Raw genomic sequence first — 26,244 nt, 5'->3', positions numbered from 1 at the left:
GGGTGTACCAGTCCTCTATACCATTCGCGTCCCTTATTTATTTTTAATTTACTTCTTTGTTTTATTAAATTTTGTTTTTTATTTTCAATCATTTTATAATTATTGTAATTAACTAGAAAATCTTAAGGAAATATATAAATCACTGAATGAGTATTTTGTATATCATATTTTAATAATTATATGATAGAGTAATTGCGTTTAAATTAACACGATAATAAGTTTCTATGATAATTCGTTATTTTATTGTGCATAAAATTATACTTAGCAGTAAGAGATAAAAAGATATTATGCTCACAAGTTGATATCGGTATAATTTGTATCGTCGTATGCTTCTGTATATGTATATGTATATAAATATAAATATAAATATAGCTTATACATAACTCTAATCCTATTCGTGAGTATATACATTCGTTTTTCATATCCATAACATACCATATGTATACTACATACGTGATATCACGATCACGCACGTGTTAAATTGCCGACGCGGTTATTCGCGTATATAGCAGTATGATGTGACTACAAAATAACCAACATTATTATTATTATTATTATTATGTTTTATCCTCTTATCTTGTACATTTATGCAATATAACTAAACAAATGTACATGTTACCAGATTAAAATTAAAAACAATAAATTTATGATGAAAAAAGAAGCATGAGTTTTTATTCATACGGCATAAAATATTAAAAAGGAATATAATGAAAAAAAATAAAATAGGGGACCTGTAGATGGGATCGTTGAGGATTTAAAAGTGCTGTACAGGGATCCCAGAATTCTCCCTCGATAATATGGATGTAACACACCCCGCTCATCACGCGCCACTTGTTCCCCTCCATGGCCCGAGTATTCTGCCCCCTTTCAACCGATCGCCGAACCCTACGGGGTTGCATTTATGTATCCTAACCTTTACTAGTGTAATATGTTATACATATTTAGCTTACACACACACTCAGGGTGACGCACACGCACATTTCTCCTCGGCTGAATGCCCGCGAACCTGCCGGTTATGTTTATATTATGATATTAATAGACGGTAATGCGGGATACGATGAGTTGAGTCAACATAATGGTCAAGTCGCGTTATGATCGGTTTAATATTAAAAGGGGTGTTAAATTTTTTTTTATATAATACCTATTTTTATTATTATTATTATTATGGTAGTGTAAAGATAATGTATTTTGTTACTCGTAATATTTAAATGGCGAAAGTTTTTTTGAGAAAAAAATATAAATAACTTTTTTTAGTGAAAAAGTAAAAAGATATTTGAGTACGGTCTACCGCAGTCGTAAGAGACTTTCGGCTGCTGAACACCGATTGTGTATTCTGTGGCTTCCGCTATAAATTATAACCCTACGAGAGAATGAGAGGGAGAGAGTAAGAAAGAATGAAACAGTGACCGGCGCTAAAAACTTTAGCTGTAGCCTGTGATTTCTGGCGAAACGAGACCTAAACCTCAATGGCCAGAAAGATGAACGAAACGAAAAAAAAATAATAAAATACACAAAAATAAATATTCTTCTACGAATGCAGTTTATCATCTCAACCCCTTCCTCACCAGAGGACCCGCATCTCGTTATGTGAAATCATATAATTAGCACGTCATTGCAGTCGACTATATGGGGGCTCAGTTCAACTCGTAAACTTTTAACTTTAATGTAACTTTGAATTCGTTTAAATTAAAATTCATTTTTTGCTCTAAACAAACTGTCAAAACCTTGGCTATTTTTTATCCTTACCACTATAATTATCTGTGTATTTTTTAACCGACTGATCATTTTTGATTTATTTAGCAATTATACGTTGTAATTATAAAGTAAATATTAACTTTGTCTCCGTAATAAATTGTTATCGACTAATTTGTTGCGGAAACATCTTTTATTTAAATAAACAATTTTTTTTAAACTACTCAACATTCATTTTATCTCCATCTCATCAAACTAGACCCTCATCCGAAATAAGCTGTCCCTAATATCAACGATCTTGTTACATTTATAAGGGTATTATAATTTTCTTTGAATTGTGTTTTAATTTAAATTAAATACAAGAACTATTGTCATTATAGTAATCTAAAAAAAAAAATATATATATATATGTTATATCGAAAATATAATTTTAAAAAGCCTGGAGCGACGATTAGCCCGCAATTAGGCACGCATTGTTATGATAATCCATAGTATTTGAGTTTTAAGAGTGGGTACCAAGGCATATCACAAGAGGGATAATATTAGGGTGAACCATAGTGGGAAATATGATGATGTTATAATATTTCAACACTACACACTAGTCCAGGGATTGGCAAGCTCAATTGATAAATCATTTGGTAAGTGCCGGGTAACCAGGGCCTAATGCCTCTATAATATCATAACCTCCATGTAATATTTGAGTAGGGGATAAAAAAAGTTAAGGGGGAAAGATGTGAATTCGGATCATTGGCTATTGAAAGATTTAATGGTGCCGGCGGAACCCGCACCCAGTGACTTCCGGGTTAAAATATTTAACGGCTGTCATGGGAATGCGACAGTCCTATCTATTCATCAGTCATCATTATGATATGATCATGTAAGTATTCACCTGATTCAACCATCGGAAACAAATTTTCATTGGCTTTTGTTCATTGTACTTCGGACACTGGATTTATTAAACGACTTTTTATAGTTTGTTTTAAAATGACATCCAGACTATTCATTGGCACAATGTCCCAACAATATTTATCACGAGTAATTTGAGATTTGTTTAGTGATACGATATTTGTAACCAAGAGCGTTGATCATAAACTAAACAGAGTTTTGCGAACAAAGAGATACGATGACAATGATGATAATGATGATGATAAGCAATGTGTTGTGTTTTCGAATCAATATCATCGCAGACGTGAAAATTCAAGCCTCTGAGTAATATGTACCGGTAGCACGGCGCTAACATGAATGGATAGTGGTCATGTTGCGGCGAAATCCAGGGGTCGGAAGGGAGGCTGAGTGCCAGGGGGGATAGACAACCGCATGCAATTGATGGGGTGCAAATGGGGTCGACCGCGCCTCTTCTAACAGTCATATTACACGCGTGTCATATTTATTTAATATACTACAGCAACCAAGCCACTGAGAGTATTATACGCGTTATTATTTCTACTTATGGCTTTAGCCCACCCCGCTGTGCCTACTACAAGTATACGCCGCTGTTGTGCACACGATCTATTGTAAGTCGCAAGTGTTCTATTTGGGATACTTACTAGTGTAGGGTCACGATATATGTATTTAGTCAAATATTAACAATATATTATCTGTTTGTGTTTTGTAATTTTTAAATATTTACACAGCATTTTTTCGTTTATTTTATTACGAGGTTTTTTTTCAAACTTCTTATGATAACCGATTTTATTTATTGCCTTTTTTCAAGTTACGTTATTTATTTTGGGGTAAAACGCGATTTCTCTCTTAGCCCAGAAGTAGTAAGAAGTAAAATTTTGATTTTTCGAACAAATTTAGAGTTACGTGGGGAAAGCGTGCGCAATGGGAAGTGCACGCAACCCCATGCATTTCAGTCCGAAATGCATGAATTTACGCACATGTTCCCATTGCGCACGCTTGCCCCAATTGTTCTTATTATTATTAATTTTAGCTCATCGAATCCTGTTATATTCTGCTATCGAGAACACGAACGTACTGTCAAGTACACTCTTTTTTTTTTATGAATAATTCATTTCGTGTACCAATAAATAGTCAATAAAATATTGATAGATATTTAAAAGAGTTTATAAAAGTATAAAACTTACTTTAGTAGTAAGACTTAATCTAATTTATTAGTGATAATTTAGATAAACTGATAAGCACTCACCTGAAACAAAAATAAAAAAGGAAAAAAAATGTGAGTATTATCGGAAATTGTTTTTTACATGGATACAAATAAATTGAATTGGTAAAAGTAAATTTAGTATATTTATAAATTATAATAGGGTACTTGAGAATCATGGCACGTTATTCTTTTTCACGGTGAATCCTGATCAAGTAAATGAGGTAAAGAAAAAGGCAAGATATATAACATGTATATGTATATAAATACATATAGAAGAAGATTGTGGTCATGTCATATTTTATCATCGTTATATGAGGCCCATTTCATGTAAAAGACCGAGTATAACCAAAGTATCAAGAGTCGAGAAGTCTTTTTAGTGATGCAAGCGTATAACGTGATGAAGAGGAGCAGACCCATTACCTGATATAATAAAATTCACGAAAAAAGCCGGTTTTCAATAAGGATAATGAGCCCTTATGAGATTTACAGTGGCGTAGAAATCGGAATAATGAGTCTTTGCTGAGAATATCGCATATTAAAAACAAAGTTACTCAAATAAAAATAAAAAATATAATTAAATGAATAAACGTGTACGGGAGTTAATTTTTATGAGACACGTCAACCGGTAGTTTACGTTAAATTACGTACCAAAACATTAACATTAATTAATAGCGGCAATTAAGATTAAAGCTTAAATGTATGAAGAAGATAACTTTTGAATATATTTTATAACAGAGATAATAAGAGTGTTATCATGGGAACTTTTCGCGTACGTTAAGTACCTGTGTTTGACAAGACAAGTGTCTGAATCTAAATAGGTAGGTATATATAGGTACCGGTATATATTGTTAATAAATTAACTGTGTAAGAGAGTCACTAAGAGCGGTCTCTTTGATCTTGAGATAATCGGTCGGCCTGTATTTATACAGGGCCCACACTAAAGAATTATTAAGATGAGAAAAAAAAATAATAATGAGATTTTAAATAAAGGATACGAAATATTGACAGACGATTTATTGTTTATTACATAAGTATAAGTATATTAAAAAATACACTTTATGGATAATGAATTTACTTTTTCGATGAAAAAAAAAAATCTTGATATATTTTATATACGGTTTTGGATGCTATTTAGCATCTCTTTAAGTTACGATGTATAAACATAGATCTTGCGTTGCCGATCGTTTTGTAAAAGTTTTACGAATTTATTTTGCATGGCAGTCACGTTAAATTTCCAAGAACTCGAATACTTGTGTTTGAGAATTAGAATTACTCTGTTGTGGTCTAAAGACTTTAGTGAACACATATTTATATATGTATATATGTGGGTATATGTATGAGTATATATAAGTTATAAAGCAACACAAGTCTTTTTTTCTCGTCTCTTAAAGTTTAAGTCGACGAAGCCAGCAAGAGAATCCGATCGACGTGACCGGAGAATCGGTCGAGGAGAGTCGAGGGCAAGTCGATTTGTTATTCATCGCGTCTGCAAGATGTGCACCATTATGCTACACACCAGCTTGACGGTATGGATTAAAAAACGCATTTACTACTCTACATAAATATAACTTGCACATATATATGCATATATAGATACATATGTGGACATGTAATGTATGTAGGCTTTATTCTTATGATAATTGCTGTCAAGACTGAATTTCCATTGTCCAATTATCGATGAAACCACGACGCGCGAATCCCTGGTCGTTAGGGCAGTTAACGAGTTGGTGGCACGTGACAACGCACCGCCGCACGTCGTGTATGAGCTCATCATCAGCTCCCGGCGGTTGTAGCTTTGTCGAGTTTGTATACATAACATCACCAGACAAGTTGAGAACCGCTTAAATCACGTCCGGTGGACTGAGCTGAGACCACGCGGGTCCTTACTACCATTACCTAGAGGTTCTCCGCCACACCGACAAGCTTAACGCGAAACTCTAATATACAAGTATAGTATACAAGTTAAGAGAGACCGCGATTTAAAACGACGGCGAGTGAGTGAGAAAAATAGTGGGGACAAGACGTTAACAGGGCTGTAGTTGGCTTTTTCTGCGCCCTTTTTATATTCATCAATGTAAATCTTATCAATCTTTGACAGCCTTTGACATTTTTTATCTCACGGAATTTAAATTTAAATATTTTAAATTTGGATTTGAGCGGGAAAATTCAAATTTTATAAATAAGATTTGTGATGACTTAACCAGTCTTACGTAAACACTTGTGAAGAGATAGAAAATGATGGATCGTCAGAAAGGTCAGAGAGATCAGATGTGCTTGGCACTGAATGAGAAAAGCGCGAGTCGGTAACGAGGATCCGCGGTCCCGTCAGTGTCGACACTGGCTGACAAACGCGCTGCTGCTGCCACTGTATCCCTTTCTGGATTTATGTAGACTTCCCTACTGTTTTAAAGTTGATACACCGTTGCCGCTCTGTATCACGCCTCAGGGACGTATGCAGTTTTAAATACACGCGATATTTATTAAATACATAAAGATCGTATCTAAGAAATAATTAAGTACACAATCGTAATTAAATGTATCGTTAATTCATAGCATATTTTATTATACGTATTATATATGGATGTTTGAGGTTACGTGACCGGACAAACAAGAGCGCCGGCACGATAAGTTGATATGATAATCGAATCAGCGGAACTTCCGGGCGCATTCCAACTCTCTCTTTCTGTTTTTATTCACCATTCTCTCTCTGCTGGCGTACAATTGTTATCGTAATATATGTTGTATGCTATCGATGCAGACGAGTCGCCAGTGTAGGCGTCTCTCTCTCTCTTTCTTTCTGGTAAACTTGATGCTCTTTATCAAGACACCGATGTCCGCTTGGTCGATAAATAAATCCAAGGTTTATTTGGACTGATCTCGTTATCTATTTATTTTATATATATACATATAATATGTTAACCGATAAGCTTAAGGTTAGCTTCTATTTTTAAAAACATATGATTTGATGGAATATGATGTCAAATGTTGAAGACTGCTATTTATGGTGATAATAATAACAGTAAGTTATAGTTTTATTAATCAAATAAACACTTGTTGAAATGGGTTTCATTTTGATCGCGTGACTTTTAGCACTGAGTATGAAGACTCGACCACGTAATTGAGAGCAAGGTCGAGGGAATTGGTTGGAGTGAACCAGAGATACTCTTCCCACGCTGAGACGTATTATCATTACCAAGTAACCTCCTTGGACTGATGTATGTACGTATGTATGCATGTATGTATGTATAAATCTATATAGATATGGATCTATATGGAGTCTATTCGATTGGGGGATACGCCAAAGGGCGAAGTAGGCGGTGGGACTATAATTGGCCAATCGATTTCCATAGCATTCCGTGGTCCTCAAAGTGAGAGAGAGCCAGTATGTTTCCCCCTTTGCTCCATCTTACTCTCGAGTGGTCGAGGGCTCGACTTTTCGTTCAATGGCCGAAGGGATGCATGAGACGACTACTATGTACTGTATATGCCTAGCAATGGCGGACTCGAGTAACGCGAGGGAGAGCTGAATTGACAAGTAGGGGCAGGGGAGTTTAAGGGTCGGACCTCCCACACTAGCTCTAGTCTTGCCGGGAACTTTTTTTAAGTGCAAGTGAGAGCTACTGGATGACGGATGAATGCCTACACGTTGTTACCCGCTAGATAAGAAGGCGATTAACGTCGTGGTTACGAATATAATGTACGTCTGCCAGAAAGAGAAAAAGAGACGGAGAGAAAAAAGTTTCAGACGCATTCTCGAGTGTCTTGAGATTTCAATGAACTCGTGTGTATTATATAGGGGGATATATGCCAACGATACGATGCATTTTTTTTATTTTACTTTTATTCTCTCACTTTATCGTTATTATTTATCGGCCTACACCGAGGAGAATCATTGGAGTATAACGATCCGTTGCGGGGCCGGTAACGCGTGGCGCAAACAAGGAAATAAATTTCATTAAAGGAGAGGACAAGAGAATTATCATCCAATGATTATTTTATTTATTTATTATTTTATATTTTATATTTGTGCATACATGTGAGTGGGTATACACTGAGCTGGGTATTTTACAGCCCTGACCACAACTCAGACTCGGAAATTTGATACAGCGGTGCTCATCGTATCTCATCCACGCGCAATGTTAATCGAAGAGACACTATACACACAGGATATATAGTTATATAGATATATACATGTGTATTGTAGTTTATTTATTACCAATACATGCTCATTCTCACCCGGTTATTCGTTTCTGAAAATACAATATTTATGTTGATGCCAGTAGGCAAGTCTCACGCGGGTATTTAAGTTGTGTAAATCCAATAAAAACGCCAAACCCGCAATAAATAACCTCTCTGTTCGTTCTGCAGGGAAAAGAATAAGGTATAAAGAAAAAAGGTAAAAAAATGATAGAAGGAAATAAGAAGAGTTGGAAGAAGAAGAAGAAGTTGAGAGCAAGAGGTGGAGAAGGTGGCTGGGTTATATTATACCTGAGAAGGAGCCTCGGCCTTCGTCCTGAACGAGATGAGAAAGCGTGTATACACGGGGAAGGAGGAAGGGTGAGACGTGGACTGAGGCGGTAGGGACTGGGTCGCGGGGGTGACCGCTGGATCCATCAGGTGAAGCTTAAAACAAGGATGGAGATAAAAAGGAGTTTTGACCCTGCGCTAACGGGACCCTTTCCTCGGCTTCTTTCGTCCATAACACCAACCGCGGCCTCTGCTTGCCAAATGATAGTGTTCAACGCTCTCCGGCCCTCGTTTCGACTCGTACATGGAAACGAGACACCTCCGACATGTCCAAACTTATTTTTCCTGATATGCCTCCTCCCTTTCTATCAAACTCTTCTCCTACTCCTCCTACTCCTCTTTCGATTCACAGACTCGTTTATTCGGTCTTGTTACGTAATGTACCGGATATGATGAATTAATAACATACAATCTAATATCTTTTTTTTCACCTCAATTTCATACTTGAATTCTTTTTATTCCTTGTTTAAGGTAAACATTTTATTAAGATTGCCCGTGTGAATGATTGTTTTTCGGCTGAAAAAAAATATTGCAAAATAGGGAGCAGGCTGTCATCTTCCCAGATAATTAATGATGTATTTTATGTGTTTTTATTTTTTTTACTCCTGCCAGAAGCAATCAAGCCCGAGTCATGACTCTATAGTCATTTAAAAATAATATTATTTATATATTTGTATTGTTTTTTATTGTACTTATTATTGCAATGGTTATAATTTATTAAAAATGATAAAGAATGCATTGAGGTCGGGGTCTTTAGACGTTTAAAGTTTAGTTTGCTCGAGAACAATCGTCTACTGCAATTTTCACTAGGCGCGAACTAACCGAACCCTAGATATTAGCATCGGGTGAGGCGGGGCGTGCCGAATGCAATTACATGAAAGCGTACCCGATGAGTTGTTTAGTTGTCTCCCGAAAGATATTTCAACCTCTCAAAATCATTTATCATCAACGTCCACTCTGGGCTCAGAGCTCCGGGCTCAAACTCATCTCTATCCCTGAAGCCCGTCCTCATCGGATCCCTTTTCCATTTTTACTCGAGTCTTTGACAGTTAACTCAAAAATATTTCAATTTATCAACCTCACCAATGAAGGTGAAACCATCCAACATCTTTGTTTTGTCTCAATATTTTAAACTTAAAAAGTAATAAAAATATATTAGCCCGTTTTATCGATCATCGAGTTTTTTTCCATCATTTCTACTTCCTCTCCAGACTGATGGCTCTCAAATATTTAAAACCGGCCAGCAAATAGCAATACCTGGCCTTGGAACTCATTCTTTTTCATGCAAATGAGAAATCGGTTGATACCTTCTATATTCTCTCTCCCTCAGGATTTCGAGGAAGAATAATTGCCAGCCGCTTTCACCATAAACGAATAACATATATTATCTATATACACATATAACGTACACATAAACAAGACTTTACTTTCAAATTCAACTTATAGCTGCTGACATCATCCCTCAGATAATGTGTATCATCATACATCATATTACCATACAATATAAAAACTTTGTTTCACTTTCTAATCAATTTTCCCTGCTTATTCTTGGGCGTTGATTTAGTTTCAAAGTCTCCGCTAGATGACTTAATTTTCTCACTTGGAAAAAAGTAAGCTTTCAATTTAAATATAGAAACTTATCGTTAACAGTTTTCTGGATTTTCGCTCGTAAATTTCTTCCTTCAAAAAGTTTTTTTTTGTACCAATGAACATTATGTAAATATATTTGCGATATCCAAAAATCCACATCAATAGAATTTAAAAACCTGCATTAAGATTTTATTGTCACATCTTATAAGATATAGATAATTATCATGACACAATTAAACGACATATAGTGAACAAGCATCAACAGAAGAGTGAATGACAGTTAAAGATACATCTGTTGTATGCAATAAAGCAAAGTAATGTCTGATTGCAAGGGTAGAAAAGCATAAAGAGTGTAATAGTTGTAAGAAAGAAGCAGAAGCATCTGGTAAACTTTGGGAGTATGCATTATTTCACACATTTTTGCGCAATTACGCAGCGTTAATGGGAAAGACTTCACACGACATTCTCTTGACTGTCTTGTCGCAATAACCAGACGTTACAGTAGTATGTATATACATACATATATGTATATGTATATATATAAATATATACCACAGGGATATGGTCGGGAGAGTGCACTGGGATTGTATACGGCTACCAAAGTTACTACAAGAGGATAAAAGGACGCTCGTCGTTGTTGCCTCAGGCTTTTACGGCTGAGCGACGGCCGAGTTGAGTGCGAAGAGAGCGTACGCATTATCTAAATGCGCGACACTCTCGCCCTGTTGGTTGCTATCCATCGTCCCTCTTGTTATTCCCCTTCGCTTCAGCTTCTATATCTCCATACATACTAATACTCTACCATATATTTATATATATATATATACGCTAACATCTACCAGCTACCAGCAGAGCGAATGAACGTCATACGAATGCTCTTTTTCCGGCGTTAAGTCTACACACAGACAAGTTTACATCACGTCAAGAACGAGAACACACACGTGCATGCATCGTAACATTACGTATCAAGTAATGTAATGTAAGGCAGATACTGCACAAGGCTCTTTGCCTGAGTGCATTACTTCCGAGAGCTGCCCAATGCACGTCAAGTGGACAATCTTAAACTTAACATTAAATTTTTTTTATGCTCTGCCTTATTTCATACTGCGCATTCCATTATTTTACTTTAATTACTCGTAAATAGCTTCTTGGAGTGAGACCGAGAGTACGATAATTACACCGACTGCTAAAGTAATAGAAACATGACAGGTTTTAGCAATCGCAGATAGACCCAATAGATTGCCAGTGAGTTTAAAAATAAAACTATGGGATTTAAAAGAGTGGATGGAAGAGTTGTATGTTTTGGATTCTACTGGGCGATGATGCCTGGAGCTATTTTAGCAAGCGCATATATCCGATGAACGACGAGGCCTCAACTTTAAGAAGGGAATGCGAAAATTACGACCTTCTTACATCTTTTCTCCCTCTTAACGTTATGATGTTAGCTCTCTTACAAGACCAGCGAGAAGACTCAAACAACACTGAGCAAGAATAAGACTGCTGGGAGAAGTTAAGAGTAAACTGAAGACTCAAGCTAAAGCAAGGCGTAACGAATCATCAGCGCATCCGGCGTATTCGAGCAACGATCGCTCGTAAATCGACTACTATAATACACCACCGAGGTTTTCATAATTTTGCGTTTGTTGTTTTCAAATTATTCTCGTCACGAACCTTCTCTTCTTAAGAGATATATAGCATAAGCATTTACCTTATTTTTCAATAAGCAAAACAAAGCCTCCTTTTCAGGTTAAATTAAAAAGGTACGTACTTGTACACACACTTTTTTTTAGACAAATATTTGAATATAAGAAAAAAAAAGTGTCGAGTAGAATTTGGCTGAAAAAACTTTTAGAGAATTTAAAAAAAATAATAAAACTCGTGAGCCGAGTTTAAATAAAAGGTTAGAAAAAAATAAAAAAAAAATAGTTAAATTGAAAATAGTACGTTACGAAGCATCAACTTGAGTGTGTGGAGTGTGTGTTAGAGTATGTGTTATAGGGACATGCAAATAACAAGGGGCGCCGATGTTTTCGAGCTGGCTAGTAAACCGGAGGGAACAAGCGTGTTTCACCGATGGTTAGCGTCAAATATTTGGTGCGTGCGCGAGGCATGGCAACACCGCCGTACTATAAGCGCCCCACGATCATCCGCGATCCACGGGCAGAACAGAACAGAACATAACCCAAAGCAAACCATACCATACCATAGCATACGAATGAGAGAATCGACACAAGCAGCCCAAGAGCTCGACGCAGAGATAGGACGCAGACTCGCGGATCTCAACAAACTATCCTCATTGGCGGTCACATCACACTCTAAATGATAGCGTCACGCAAACTAATTGAGTAGTTATTTTATCCACAACATCACATATCTACACACATTACATTATATTTTATGTTGATGTTGATTAACAATGTATATTTAGCAATCAGCATTAACGCTAGTGAAGATTAAATAAAAATAAATTAAAACGAGGTTCATTTATTTTTAAATAATAATAATCTAAATAGTTTAGGCACACGTGCTTTTTACTAATTGATGTGAGTTGTATCAGAGGCTGTTTGAAGAAGCGAAACCGGCTAAAATTCAACTCCCCATGTCATTTAAAAAAACATTTGTACACATGTTTGCTCGTGAATCAGAATATTATTCACATCTTTGGATATGTGACCGATGCCCCGCCACTGGCACTTGACACTTGACGCAGAAGTAGGTGCGGTGACCGATAAAGCCTCTCATTATAACCAACGTGTGATTATAAGGCGAAAATATTTTTAAAAAAACTACATACTGAAATATCAGATGTAGCTTCTTTTTTCATTATTATTATTATTATCATCAGTGAAGGCTTAATTCCATAGAACTGAGTCATACAATCAGACAAAATTCCTTGTCACCTGGATGGAGTTATCGTAAATCGATGATGGAATTAATGAGGTAAAAAAAAGCGATATTCGGCACACGGGTTTTTAAATAAAATAAAATTTTAGTGTAGAGTTAAAAGGGTGTGGTTATGGTGTCTAGACAGTTAAAAAGCAGATCCTTTTTGTCGCCTATTTAAAATGTAACTTTTCGTGGGTTAAAATTTATTCAGTATTACACCGAGAAATTATTCTCGTTTAAAATACTATAGTTTCATAGTAAAGTAGGACCATGTTGACCATCAACAGAAATTGAAACAAACACATGTAAGAATTACTATGGCCATAGTAAAATTGACGCATATCACAAATTGCTGTAACCATTGAAAATTTAATTATGGTCATGGCTATTTTTTCATGTGTTTATAACACAAATTAATTTATTACCATAAGCTAGTCACGTTTGTCACCAACGAAATCTTACGTTATCCCGTCTTTTGGTATGATGACGAAACTTTTTTCCCGTGCGGCTTTACTATGACATCATAACAATTCAAACAAGAACAATTTCTCCGAGCAAGTATTTACTTTAGTGACGCATATGCAAAATTGAGGAAATAAAGTTGTAAGATGTATACTGCGGTGAGTAATCACAAAGGCATTAGTTATGTATGATAATGATTAAATTACTGTTACCTGTTTACTAACCGGTGTTATAAACAATACAGACACGTTAACTGTTGATGCCCACACTGATCATGCAACTCATACATTCAACACACCGCCTTGTTTTTAGAGCTGTGCAAAGTTTAAACGAGCTTACAATCACCGAGGATTAATATCCCTTGTAAACAATCACCGTCAAAGTTGTCTGATGTGCCTCAAGACACTCAGAACCGCCTTATCCATCCAACAATTAACATTATCATTGTTATTTATTATTACACATACAATACATATTTTATTAAAGGAGGGTCTGTAGCAATTTTTGCCCAAGCTTTTCAAAAATCAAGAGCGAGGCTCGATGCACTACTCTATAATCTAGCAATCAGCGTTTTAATTTTTAAAAAATGGCTATTTGTTTGAGAGAGAAACGCGAACAAAGTTTCCATTTACTGCTCAAGTGCAACAAGGATACTAACGACCCCCGACTTGAGTGTGATAGAGAAAAAAGTGCAGAGCCCGGTTGAATAAAAATAAAAAAGCTAAAATTAAATTTAAACAAAAGAACTTGCCAAGGCCACTGGAAATGGCATTAACACTTGGGTGATGAAAAAAAAATAAAAATAAAAGATTGAGGTAAAAAAAAAGTAATTACCACGCACAGGTTGGTGTTAGCGGTAGCGGTAGCAGTAGTTGGAGAAGCATAAGCATATAATAGATAATGCATACAACAGGAAAACGAGAGTAGTAAGCGGCAGTCAAGTAGGATGCCACGATTGTTAGGTAGGCATTATTCAAGGGTGGTGTTACGTGAAAAACGAAGCGCGAACCCATTGGTCCGTGGAACGTATCAAAGAGGCAACTGTTGCGAGAACCGCGGACTATGCCACAAAGAGCTAACAGTATCTCTATTTTGCTCTATCTCTCGTCCCAACTATAGATATAGTTATAGCTACACTACACTAGGTGTTATATGTATGTAGTACTGGACCTCCGCCTCTACCTCTACTTCTGCATACTCTCTGCCTCTACCTCTGTCTCCTCTATCATCACCATCGCTACCAGTTTGTACGAGCGATTTCAAACGAGAAATACTAGTGATTCTCTCCAGCACTTGGTTATAACAATGACAACCTTGTTTGTATATTTTCACCCTTTCGTTACCGCACACGCTGACACCTACAATGGAAATCTACGCGGATACTTAACGTTTCGTCACTCAAAACATTTAAATGTTAAATTTATTTTATTTGATAACTAATTTCGCGCAACGAAAATTATAAAAATTTCGGCAATTCGGCTGCTTGAGGGCGAGTTCCAGAGATTGGGGCGGCCTAAGATTTTTGGCTGACATACCAGCATCTATATGCGAAACATTTCAGAAATCTAGTCATCCAGTAAAATTTTGCTTTACAATTTTTTTTACGTTGCGGAAAACGTTCCGATCTTCAGGTTCATGCAAAATTAGGATCAGTTTTGAGTTCTTTTGGTCTAATTAAGTGGAATAATTGGCTAACGATTTGTTTGTTCGATTGAGTATAAAGTACTAAACGGTTCTAGTGTATCGATATATAGTTAGTTTTGATAAAATAACCGAAGATTTGTAAAAATATCGCAAGATTGGTGAATATTAATTAGGATTTCCACGTGAGTTTACGCGTAATCCTCATGCAGTAAATTAACGAATACCAAAGCTTTCTCTCAACTAATTACGTAATTAACTGTACGATAATTACCAAAGTTTTAATAGCTTGTGCGGAATATAAGCAGCTTTGAAATAATTATTATAATTTTACATTTTTAATAATAGTTTAACGTAACTTTGTAATACGTTATTTGTTTTTTTTTTTTTTTTCATCTGCCATCAGAATATTCTCGACTAGAATAGATAAAAAATAAAAGTATTTAAAAATAATTTAATTTCTACGTAATTATAAAGTTCACCAGAGAAAGAAGAGAAGAAATGGCAGGTGCTAAATTTTCAATACTTTTAGATCTGCAGCAGATGTTTTGTCAGCAAAACGCAACATTAAACAACACTTTTTTCTTTTCTATCATTAGCTCGTGTCTAAATTTGTAAAAATAACCAAAAATAATAACACCCTCATTTAAACTCTCCACTGTCCAGGTTTGAAATAAAAAATGAAAAATATTACGTAATAATTTTCAACATGAAATTAAGCCCTTTGTTAAATAATAAATTAAAAATTTCTTTTGATGAATATATGATACGTTATATACTACAACAGACATTTATTGAAAAGGAGTTAAAAGTAAAAGGACAAAAGTAAAAGCCGCGTATGATAAATTAATTAAATTTAAAATTTTTAGTTGAAACACTTTCAATAATAAATTTTGAAAATTTAAACGACATTCGGGGGTGACGTGCGTGGAACACGCAAACTTTTCGCGACCCCTTTTTGCCAATTTCTTTGTCAGAATATGTATGTATGTCTATAAAAGGGAACCAAGCAAGTCTATCAGCAGTAAAACCCTTTCTGTTAATTAACGTTGAAACTATACTACACTAGTATTGTCGTCACTCGTCATCGACTTTGTCGTCGTGTCACGCTCCGCGGCGTCTTCTGGTTACTGCTGACAAAACCCCTTGCCCCCTGTCTCTACAGAACCTTATTCTTGTTCTTTTAAAAGTAGTGTACGCGGTGAAAAAGACGCCATTGAATACGCGCCGCGAGAGCTCAATTACTGTCTGCTACGTGTGTGTGTGCACGTGAACTTTTATTTTATTCGTTGTTTTTATCTTTGTTTATTTTTATATAAACTTTTGTTTTTTCATTTTTTTCTTGGTCTATAGTTATATACTTATTCGTTCATCTCCATCGCCGGGAATATCGCTCGCGAGGAACGCCCGATACGAGAGAGCATAAGAAAACAACAAAATAAGAGTAACGAGTATAATATTAGTAGGTATGGTACTACAGTGGATATTCAGCATCAGACAGAACCGGTGCGAGAGTGGAATAAAACCGATCGCGAGCTTTATCGATCGCGGGAAATCTTGGTTAGTTCCGTTCGTCGTTCCGAGCCAGAGTTAACACAGGAGCCAGAGACCCGTAAACGGTCACAGACCGCAGCTGAGGGTTAAACTAAATCACCAACAAGACCAAGTATCAAGCAAAGAATTAAATAATAAAAAAGTATTTTAAATAAATGATGAAAACCAATGTCACGATGTCTTATAAATATTTATCTCCAGGATCGGGTTTTAAAGACGAGATATTTTAAGACGTTTGTTAAATTTTTTTTTACATGCCCCATTTGGAGGTATTATAAAATATATACACACATTTATATTTCTTCTGATTATTTCGTCTTTTTAAAATATCGAAATTTTTTTAAAATACTTGAAATTTAACATGACTAAAAGTCTGATCAGAAATTCGACCGCGTGTTTCTTGACAGCGTTTTTGTCGAAACTCGGTTGTCATGATTTATACGGAACTAATTAACTAATTTAAATCGATGACTTATTTTGACTGATGATTAAATTCAACATATAATGGAATGATGTTTGTAATTTATTCGAGAAATATAAATAAACATGTTAAAGTTTGTCAAATAAATTAAATTTCTTGGAGTGTCGGAAAAAAATGATAGTTTATGAACCGATTTGCTGAGTTAATTAAAATGCAGAGGTGTAGTGAGACTGTCGGAGTAATATAAAAACAAATGTTTTATTACGAAAAATTTTACAATGCGGACATGGAGAGGTGTATCTCCGTGTGTTAAATCGGCAGTAAATAAACCAACAGCAACAACAACATCAACATCATAACGGCAGTGAAACGAATCTGATGAATTTATACACGTTAATTTTTTTATTACTCGGGTGTGGTCAGAGTTGTGAAGAATGACGTCACATATTTTTAGCCACCGTACTCTCCATATAATAGCACCGCTTACCGGCTATTACACCGAGTCAAGACACGCCCCTCTCATCGCCCACAATCACCTCATTCCTTCCCCATATGTGTTCACTCCGATTCCCCGTTTATCCAAAGAAATTATTACCTTTTTTATTTTTATTCATTTATCGGGCATTCGTTGGTCCGAATGCCCGATCTATGAATTTTAAAAAAATATTTCAATGCCCAGAGATGAATACACGCTTAGAAATTTTTAATTTTATTGTACAGGTGTACACGTGAGAATAAAAATGTTCTAGTCGTAGTCAATTCATTATTTTTTATAAATAAAATTTTTTAAAATGCTAATTTACTCCCACGCTGGTCCCTTGACTGAAAATTTCTCGTGTCACTTGTGTTAAAATGCTGATTTCTTTTTTTTTTTTTTTTTTACCTACACCTCAACAAAAAAAACCACTCGTTTATTTTTATTTATTATTATTTTCCTTCCATCTCGTGATGCTCGAACGGGCTTGGGATACCTGAGCTATTTTGATCAGTTAAGCTACACATAAATGGACACCTTCACCATTACATTCAAAAAAAAAATAATAAAAATAAATCTAAAAAAAAAAAACACTTAAAATAATTTCTTATCGCCGAAAAAATAACCGCGCGATAATTTCGAGTGAACAAAAATGTTTAATAACATAAAAAATAATAATCTAACGAGGCATTTCAAATTAAGGCGAAAAAGGTGCGTGGAGAGACCGCATCCGCGCATACATTATCGTGTATCCATACGTATTATATTGGATGTAACCCTCCCTCTTCTCGAAAACACTTTAACGAGACTCGAAAAGTTGAGTTATGCGTCGAGACACACGAGGACGAGAGAGATGGAGCAAAAAATAAAATAAGAAACAAGATTGAGACCCGTTTGGAGCATACTAGGCTAAGCATACTTGTCTCTTTTTCAGCCATTTTTTATTTTATTTTATTTTATTTTCGTTGCTCGACTATTCATGACCAAGTTTGTAGTCGCCAGTTAGTTCTGGGCATTCTTTAAAATTTTCACGGGCCTTCAACGTTTATTCTAGCTCATTTATCCCCTAGAAGATAGAATAAGGTCCTTATGCACAGGACTATACCTTTAAAAGGCTTCTCAATGGGGGGGAGGGTGTTACTAAAAAATGTTGGCGGTCTCAAGTAATTCCACACTTTTCACATAATACTCAACTCAAAACTACAGGCTCCGTTTTTTTACCTGCGTTCTATTATTTTATCGCGTTTAAGTCAAGAAAAATGTAAATATAGACATAAAGTTAAATAAGAAATTAGTTTAGATGGTTTAAGTTGACAAAAACTCGGCTTTTAAGTTCGGCGACAGTAGATCACTACGCAGAAAAAATGATTTTCCGGTGGAAAAATTTTTTTTTCTGTATACTTCTTCAGTTCGCATTCGAGGTGTGCAATATATATATAATTTTCTATATAAAATTGTGTAAATGTTAATAAATAGACACGTAAGCGTTAAATTGTCAGTGGGCACCAGCTGTGTATCTCAAGATTGCAGAGAGTGCTATCACGCGAGACACGTCTTGAGTATCAGTAGTCTTGGGCATCTTGTGCAGACGTACACTCAGTACGTACATCCATATAATGAGACGGGTAAACGAGATTCCAAGTGTACGACTTGGTAGCAATCCCAGTTAATAAAAACGTGGATCATGACAACCGTAGACGGCTGTCGGCTACTTATATCAATGACTACCCCTTTATTTAATCCTCATGTTTACGTATTTTCAATAAAACATAAATAATATTTACGACCACGATAAATAATACACCAAGAAGCTTAAAGATTAAATCATATCTCGAACGGACATCTTTGGTGGGCAAAAGAAAATTTATGGAAGTCCAGACCGGAAAATTTCGTGGTCAAGTTTTGGTATTACAAAAGAAAATACAAATTCCCCGGCCATTACGCAGCCGCTCAAATTTTTCGGGACAATAAAAAAGTATAAAATATTATCGGTTAATTTTTGATATTTATTCTGGTGGTGGGTAAACTAGAAACCTGACGTGTTAACGACCTACGTGGGTGTGCATAAGCCAGAGGTTTTAAAGGCCTTGAAACACTGCTGACAGACTCTCCCACGCGTTTTAAATAAAAATATCGTGGTCATTGGCGAACAATTAGCGGTATTTAAGTGAGGAAATGCCAAATGGAATCACATGTATATATATTTATTTATATATGTATTTATGAATGTGTGTGTGGAGAGAGGAATCTTAGATCTAAAGATTGCACGGCTTGGACCCCTGCACATGCTCATGTGTGCGAACATGTATAGCAGTCTCGGTAGTGGTTTACAATGGGGACAATGCCATCTCTTCCGTTGCGCAGTAACACAACTTTACACATACGCGGTATAAGTATGCGTGGATGTATTGGAGACAAAGAGACAGACGTTTTAAGCATTACATGAGCAGCGATCACCGCGCCGCCATGAGGATCTGGCGATTCGCGGTATTATAAATATACTGCTTCATACGTGCACGATGTTGCCGTGCCCATTATTGTATTGTTTTGAATTAAAACCAAGCCTCAGTGTTATTGTTATTATTATTTTTTTATAAAAAATAAGGTTTTAAATTTCAACGCTTCTATTTAGCTGATCGTGGGACAATTTTTTGTTAATTACCGAATCTCGATTGGTATTAAAAATAATGATGAAGAACAAGTAAAAAAACTAACATGGAATAATAATTTAGATTAGATGAGATGAGAATAAAAAATATGAGATGATAAAAAATGATTTTTGGTACGAGACACCTCAACACATATGAGTTGCCCATATGAAGAAAAAGAAGAAAATGATGAAGAAGAAGAAGAAGAAGCGTAGGTAGGTTCTCGATGAGACACGCTCGTTGTCGGAAATAACGACATAATGACACGGTAGAAGATGAGTGCCTCGGGTATGGAGTAGGTAAATTCAAGACAAGAGAATAAGAAATGGAATGGAGGAGATAAAGAATAAATAAATAAAAAAAAACGGACTTTGGTGTCGTGACCACCATAACTTTATATTCTTCTTCTTCTTCTTCTGCTTGGTGAAGAAGAAGCGCTTGGGAACTGGCAAAAAGTAACTAGAAAAATTTTCGAGACAAAAATGAGCAGTTTGTTATTTAATTATTATCACGCTCTCTTAAACGTTAAAATCGGGGTAATTTTAGTGAGTATTTAGCCCAGTATATGCTTCACCGCAGTTAAATTACCTGCCTTTTCAAACCCGCGCTATGACCACCTCGTGCGCGCACACGCGAATCAATTTTCGTGCCAAGCGCGAACGAGTGTTCGTGTGGTGAGTATCTGACTATCACCAAGTGGATATATAGCATACTCTTCTATACGCACGTTACGTTATTTAAAGCTTACACATGCACACGCTCTTTGTCAGTCTGCCCTCTCAGTCCCACCCATCGCGACGCAGGCACGCGAATCCACCGGAAAATTTCATTGATCACGCTGCTAGTGCAAGAGACCTCTTGATTTTATCACTTCGCGGGACCCTATCAACACTGTCGCGTTCAGTAAACACATCTTTTTTTTTTTATTTTGTTTCTGTTGTTTTTGTTTACTTTTCCCATTCCATATGATCTTTGACTTTGAATTTTATCAATTTCCAACACGCGTAGACGATCGTTTATGAATATAAATATATATGAAATATATATGAGTAATAAGCTATGGCACTATAGCTTAGGGTAGTGCTTATAACAACTCTGTCAAAAATGTAGCCTCTATCCAAAATTGATAAATAGAATAGAATAGAATAGCGTTTTTATTTGTATCACATAGCGTGTTTTACAAAACTATCTTTGTCTTATTTTAATTATTTACATTTGCTTTTACACTAATTTTGACTTATTTTTCTGCATATTTGTACTCTTTTTTTTATCTTATACTACACTTCTTACTTCCCTTATCACAGTTGCGTTGCAATAATTTTTATACTTTTTCATACTTAAATTAACATAGTATCTATACATGTATTGCGATGTCAGGATTTTTCTGACATTCTATATTGTAACATTCATTCTCTTCAAACAGCCTTTGAATCAAAATCGATAAATAAAATAAGTTCATATGATATAAACACTACTCCTCTGAAAATCAAAGAGTCATTTATTGTAAATGTTATTTGTTACTATTACGAAGAGTGTAAAAACTTATATTTACAGAAAGTAGTTAATACGAGATCTAAGCTGTTAGTAATTCCTAAAATCAATAAAACAATTAGCTATAAAAGTGCATATTATGTAGCATTAAAAATCTATAGTTAAGGATAAACTAAATATAATACTGTTTTTGACAACTTAACATACGTTACACTGTGTTATTAATATGTAAGTCTAATTTAAGTGATATACGTACACTGTAAAAAATAACAAGTCCAAGCGGTGTAGGTGTTAAAATTTCCGGTGTTAAATTTCAACACTGAAAGTAATGTGAAAATAACCTCACCACCGGTGTAAATATTCTTTACTGGTGTTAAAAAAAATTCCCAGTGTTAAAATATTTTACTTTGTGAATATGTTTACTTACTCAATCATCACAGTTAAACAGTGTGCGAGTGTGTGTGTGTGTGTGTGTGTTTGTGTGAATATTTTTTGTGTTTTATAAGCTTTCCAAAATTAATACTCTGAGCGAACGCAATTTCCCCCTTCTTTACACCGATTTAAAACCACCAAATTACGCCTCCTAGACCGGTGTTATTTCATTTTAACACCGCGTTATGAGTTTTTGAATTTTTTATTTTCCCATATTTAACACAGATCGATTATTTCTTTATAAAAGCTGTAATGTGTAAAATATAAAATAAATTTCTACTAGATAAAAGTTCTTTGAACGAGAATTAGTAAATACTCAAAATTGTAATACATTGTAAAATATAATGTAACATTTAAAGAAAATTAATAAACATAATTTGAAACTTGAAGTTGCACTTATTTATAATTTTTGTCTTACCAGAAAAATAAATAAAAATAACTTACCATAGATACTGGAATAGGTCCACCGGCACCATTTGGATAGGGATATGGTGACACGAGATAACCCATGTTGAATGATGAGGTGTGCGGCGTTGGATCCACTTTGCCTGAAAGAAATAATAAAAAAAATGTTCATTAATGTTTAGACAAGTGAAGTTTATTTAGTAAGTTTCTATTAACAGTTACCATTAGAATACAACAAAAAGTTAATAGAGTCTCGTAAAAGTGTCAAAGAAAATGTTGAATGACGGCACATTAAACAGCAGCAATTTATATAACAAAGGACGATTAAATCATTTTAGTAATCATATGTACCGTCTATTAATACGCACGCCAAAGCGCGTGTTGACATAAACGTTCATTTCAATCATCTTCAAGACCAATTAAAAATTTTTCTGTCAACCAAAGAGCTGCAGTTGGTATTTTTAAAATAGACCCTAAATAGCTGCTTAGTATTTACAACCGCTTGAGATTATTTATCATAATCATATCATCATTGTTATTTATTAATAGATGTATACATTGGGTATCGTATGAAAAATATAAGAGGACCAAATAATATAATCTCCAATATTATCGGACTGCCTATCAGCCAAAATGGACGACGACGCCGGCGCGCCTGTTAAAATACAAACCCATACATTCACACATAAATATATATAGATATATATATAATGTATATATGTATGGCAGAAGAAATATATATATACATATATAGAGTCGGGTATAGTCGAGAAGGAATGAAGCGCGCGCATCTAAACGACGCTCGCGCGGTTATCTTGCACATGTGCGCCACACGCCTTACAACCTCTCGCACATAGTTTACCAATATATATGTATGTATATCTATATATGTGGATTATGGGAGTATGTAACATACAGTTATCGTCTATAGTAAGTCATCGTATATCTACACCCTTTGCACACCCGTATCATCCCCCCACCCACTATCAGACGCGTCTTTAACCGTCACTTCTATTCCTACTGTCTATGTACAGTAAATGTATGACGTGTATTATACTTATACTTGTCCTTTCGGTTGTCGAGTAGTCCAAGAAACACACAAGTCTGTCAAACTTTAAGTTTCAAACTTTCGCTCTCTCTTAGGATATTAAACTTTGTTTGTTTACTATTTAAACTTTAGGTTAATAAGTCAACTAGTTCACCCGTCATTATATTTATCTTTCTTTATTGTTTAATTATATAGTGTTGGGATAAAACTTTTCAACAATTGCTCGGGAGTTGAAAAGAATAGGTTACTTTAAATGAATGAATGAATGAATGAATAGATGAATGAATAAATAAATAAATAAATAAAACTAATAGTAATGATAAAAAATAATACAATAGAAGAAATAATATATTATAATAATAAGAAAATAAAAATAAAAAAGGTAATAAGAGTGTGTTAATACCATCGTAAGGCAACCTTATGTATATAGCTTGTTGTCGGCTGGTAAATTACTATAATTGTGAAGTTCCGGCGATTTTTAGATTAGCTCTGGTCCATCAACTGTATAACCTGGCCTACCGACCTGCCGACATCACAAAACGCCCGGTGGTTCTCAAATTTTACGTTCCATGTTCCCCTTTGTCTATTTTTTTTACTCTCAATTTAGTTTGTTTATTTTAGTGTGACTTCCAGGCTAATTATTTTATTCAATTTAACTCTTAGTTTGCATGCGAGAAATTTTTGCCACCTGGCGGTCATTTTTGAACTGAATAAATTGAGCGGGAAAATTTTCATTTTCAAATTTAATAATCAACTATCAGGTATTTTTTCGGTGTTTTAATATCAGTGTTGGTGGAAAAAGATTTAAGATATTTTATGAAGACTCGAGATGTCATAAATTATAAATATTTGTATTTATAATTACCGTCTATTAGTCGGGTTAAAATTACACGACAAGTAAATGGTGAAAATTTGTTGAAGTAAAAAAGAAAAAAGTAATTTATAGAATCCGTTATACTAATTTGACATAACACACATGTTTGAAATAACATTTGAACGGTCAATTTGTCGAAACTGCTCGAAGCATGAGTAAGATGAAAAAGTAGACAGGAAAAAAAAGAAAAAAGTGAAACTAAAAAACTGTGAACGAGTGTGTTGAGTTGTAGAGTGAGAAGGAGAGAATGAGTCAGTGGTTTTTTCAACGTTTTTCCGTTTTTCCCAAGAGAGAAACCAGATGAAGACGAAAAAAGGAAAAAGGTCAGGGATTAGTGTATCCCCGCGGGAGCAGAGGACCGCACAGATTTCAGACACAAATCTAACCCTGAAAATACATACACACAAATATATATATGTACATATATATATTTATTAGTATGGTAATAGAAAAGAAACGATGACATAGATGGGCCTCTTTGGATCGTAGGGTTTTTGCGCAGTCTTCGGTGTGTCAATAGAAAATACATACTTGTATCCGGTCTCATGGGTTTCGATACGGGGGGTCTTTTTTATCTCAATGCAACTCTCCATCTCTTATTCACCTTCATCCTATCCAGCCTTAACTTACTTTTTTCTTGAGAAAATCCACAGGAAAAGTATAACGGACGTACGAATGGCCGATTGGAATTTTTAGTGTGTACTTTAGTGAGTCGTGTTTTAAATGTTTTGTGTAACCTTCCGTTCCTCTCCCAAAAAATCCCTTTGTTCACCAAGCAACAAGTGTAACTACCTTCAGTCACGCTATTTTTCATACTTGAATTCTTCAAGCCAAAGATTTACCGAGAAATCGACGGTAAACTATGTTTTCTACCAAAAACTACGAATGTTTTCATCGTATTCTTTGTACTCTTAAGGTCGTTAAATCCCTTTGGCGATTTGTCAAAAAACATTTATTATTATTTTCATGTTTAGTCACATTCGTACATGCGTACCAGTGGCGGAACATATTTTTAAGTGTCCAACAAATAACTCGAACGAATTTAAATATTCATTATACGACAATTTACAATTCATAATAATATCTATCTTTCCTTTGTAACGTTGACACGTTTGTATTTATATGAGGAATAAAAATAACCGAAAAGGTCAATAGGTGATGAAATGAATTCTTGACGAGCCTAGTTTTTTTTTTATTCATACGTACATCGAGTCTAAGGCCCCAATTTAATGTATAGCTAATAACTGATAGTTAATTGCAGAATATTGCAAGTAATAATTGTACAGTTGCTCGAAAAAATAGAGTACGTGCTCACTTGTACACACCAAGGGTCAGCTATGTTCGTAGTAACGAGACTACGCGAACAATAGGCGGTTCGAAACCATCTCAAGGCTCTGATCTCTCTTTTAAACCAATCACTGATATATATTTTTTTTTTTTTTATTCATTGCTCTACAATATCTGCGGGTCTGGAGTGGAGTAAATGTAACAATAATGAAAAAATAAAATAAATGAAGAGAAAAAAATAGAGGACTGAGGCACGAATTTCTCTTTCTCTCTCGTTCTCAACACAACTACACGTTGAGATTTTCAACGAAACGTGCCCATTCGTTCTGGTCAACGTACTTGGTTCTCTTAAGTATACTAAAAGTGAATTTTACGAGCGATTTGTCGTGGTTTCAAGGCACGTCATGTCTAGGGGTTAAAATTATAAAATAAAATACAAGAGAATAAAAAAAAGTAAATAAATAAGTCTGAGATAAACTTTAAGTATAAGATAAAATACTTGAGGTTTACTTATTTTTATTTTATTTTTTTTTATTTTCAAGGAGATATGTACAATAAATGTTAAATAAAAGATAAGTTACAGTGTGATAATAATACAAGTATGACACAGGAAATACGAGAAAGGATCGCGTTAACGTCATGTTAATATACGGAAAAATTGCGGCATATAAAATTCGTGATTCGAAAATTTTAATACTTTG

At 35.0% G+C, this 26,244-nt stretch overlaps 1 protein-coding gene across 2 annotated transcripts in view; it reads right to left on the bottom strand.

Moving 5' to 3' along the window:
- LOC130674274 (protein pangolin, isoforms A/H/I/S) overlaps positions 1 to 26,244 on the bottom strand; it is a 109,706-nt gene that overhangs the window by 72,032 nt on the left and 11,430 nt on the right. For both annotated transcript variants that reach the window (XM_057479556.1, XM_057479557.1), the window contains exon 3: positions 22,374 to 22,477. In XM_057479556.1, coding sequence (XP_057335539.1) covers positions 22,374 to 22,477 — 104 coding nt within the window. The remainder of the gene's footprint in view (positions 1 to 22,373; positions 22,478 to 26,244) is intronic.

The sequence above is a fragment of the Microplitis mediator genome, chromosome 9, assembly GCF_029852145.1.
Source record: "Microplitis mediator isolate UGA2020A chromosome 9, iyMicMedi2.1, whole genome shotgun sequence".
Classification (NCBI taxonomy): Eukaryota; Metazoa; Arthropoda; class Insecta; order Hymenoptera; family Braconidae; genus Microplitis; species Microplitis mediator.
This window is presented reverse-complemented; position numbering and strand designations above follow the sequence as displayed.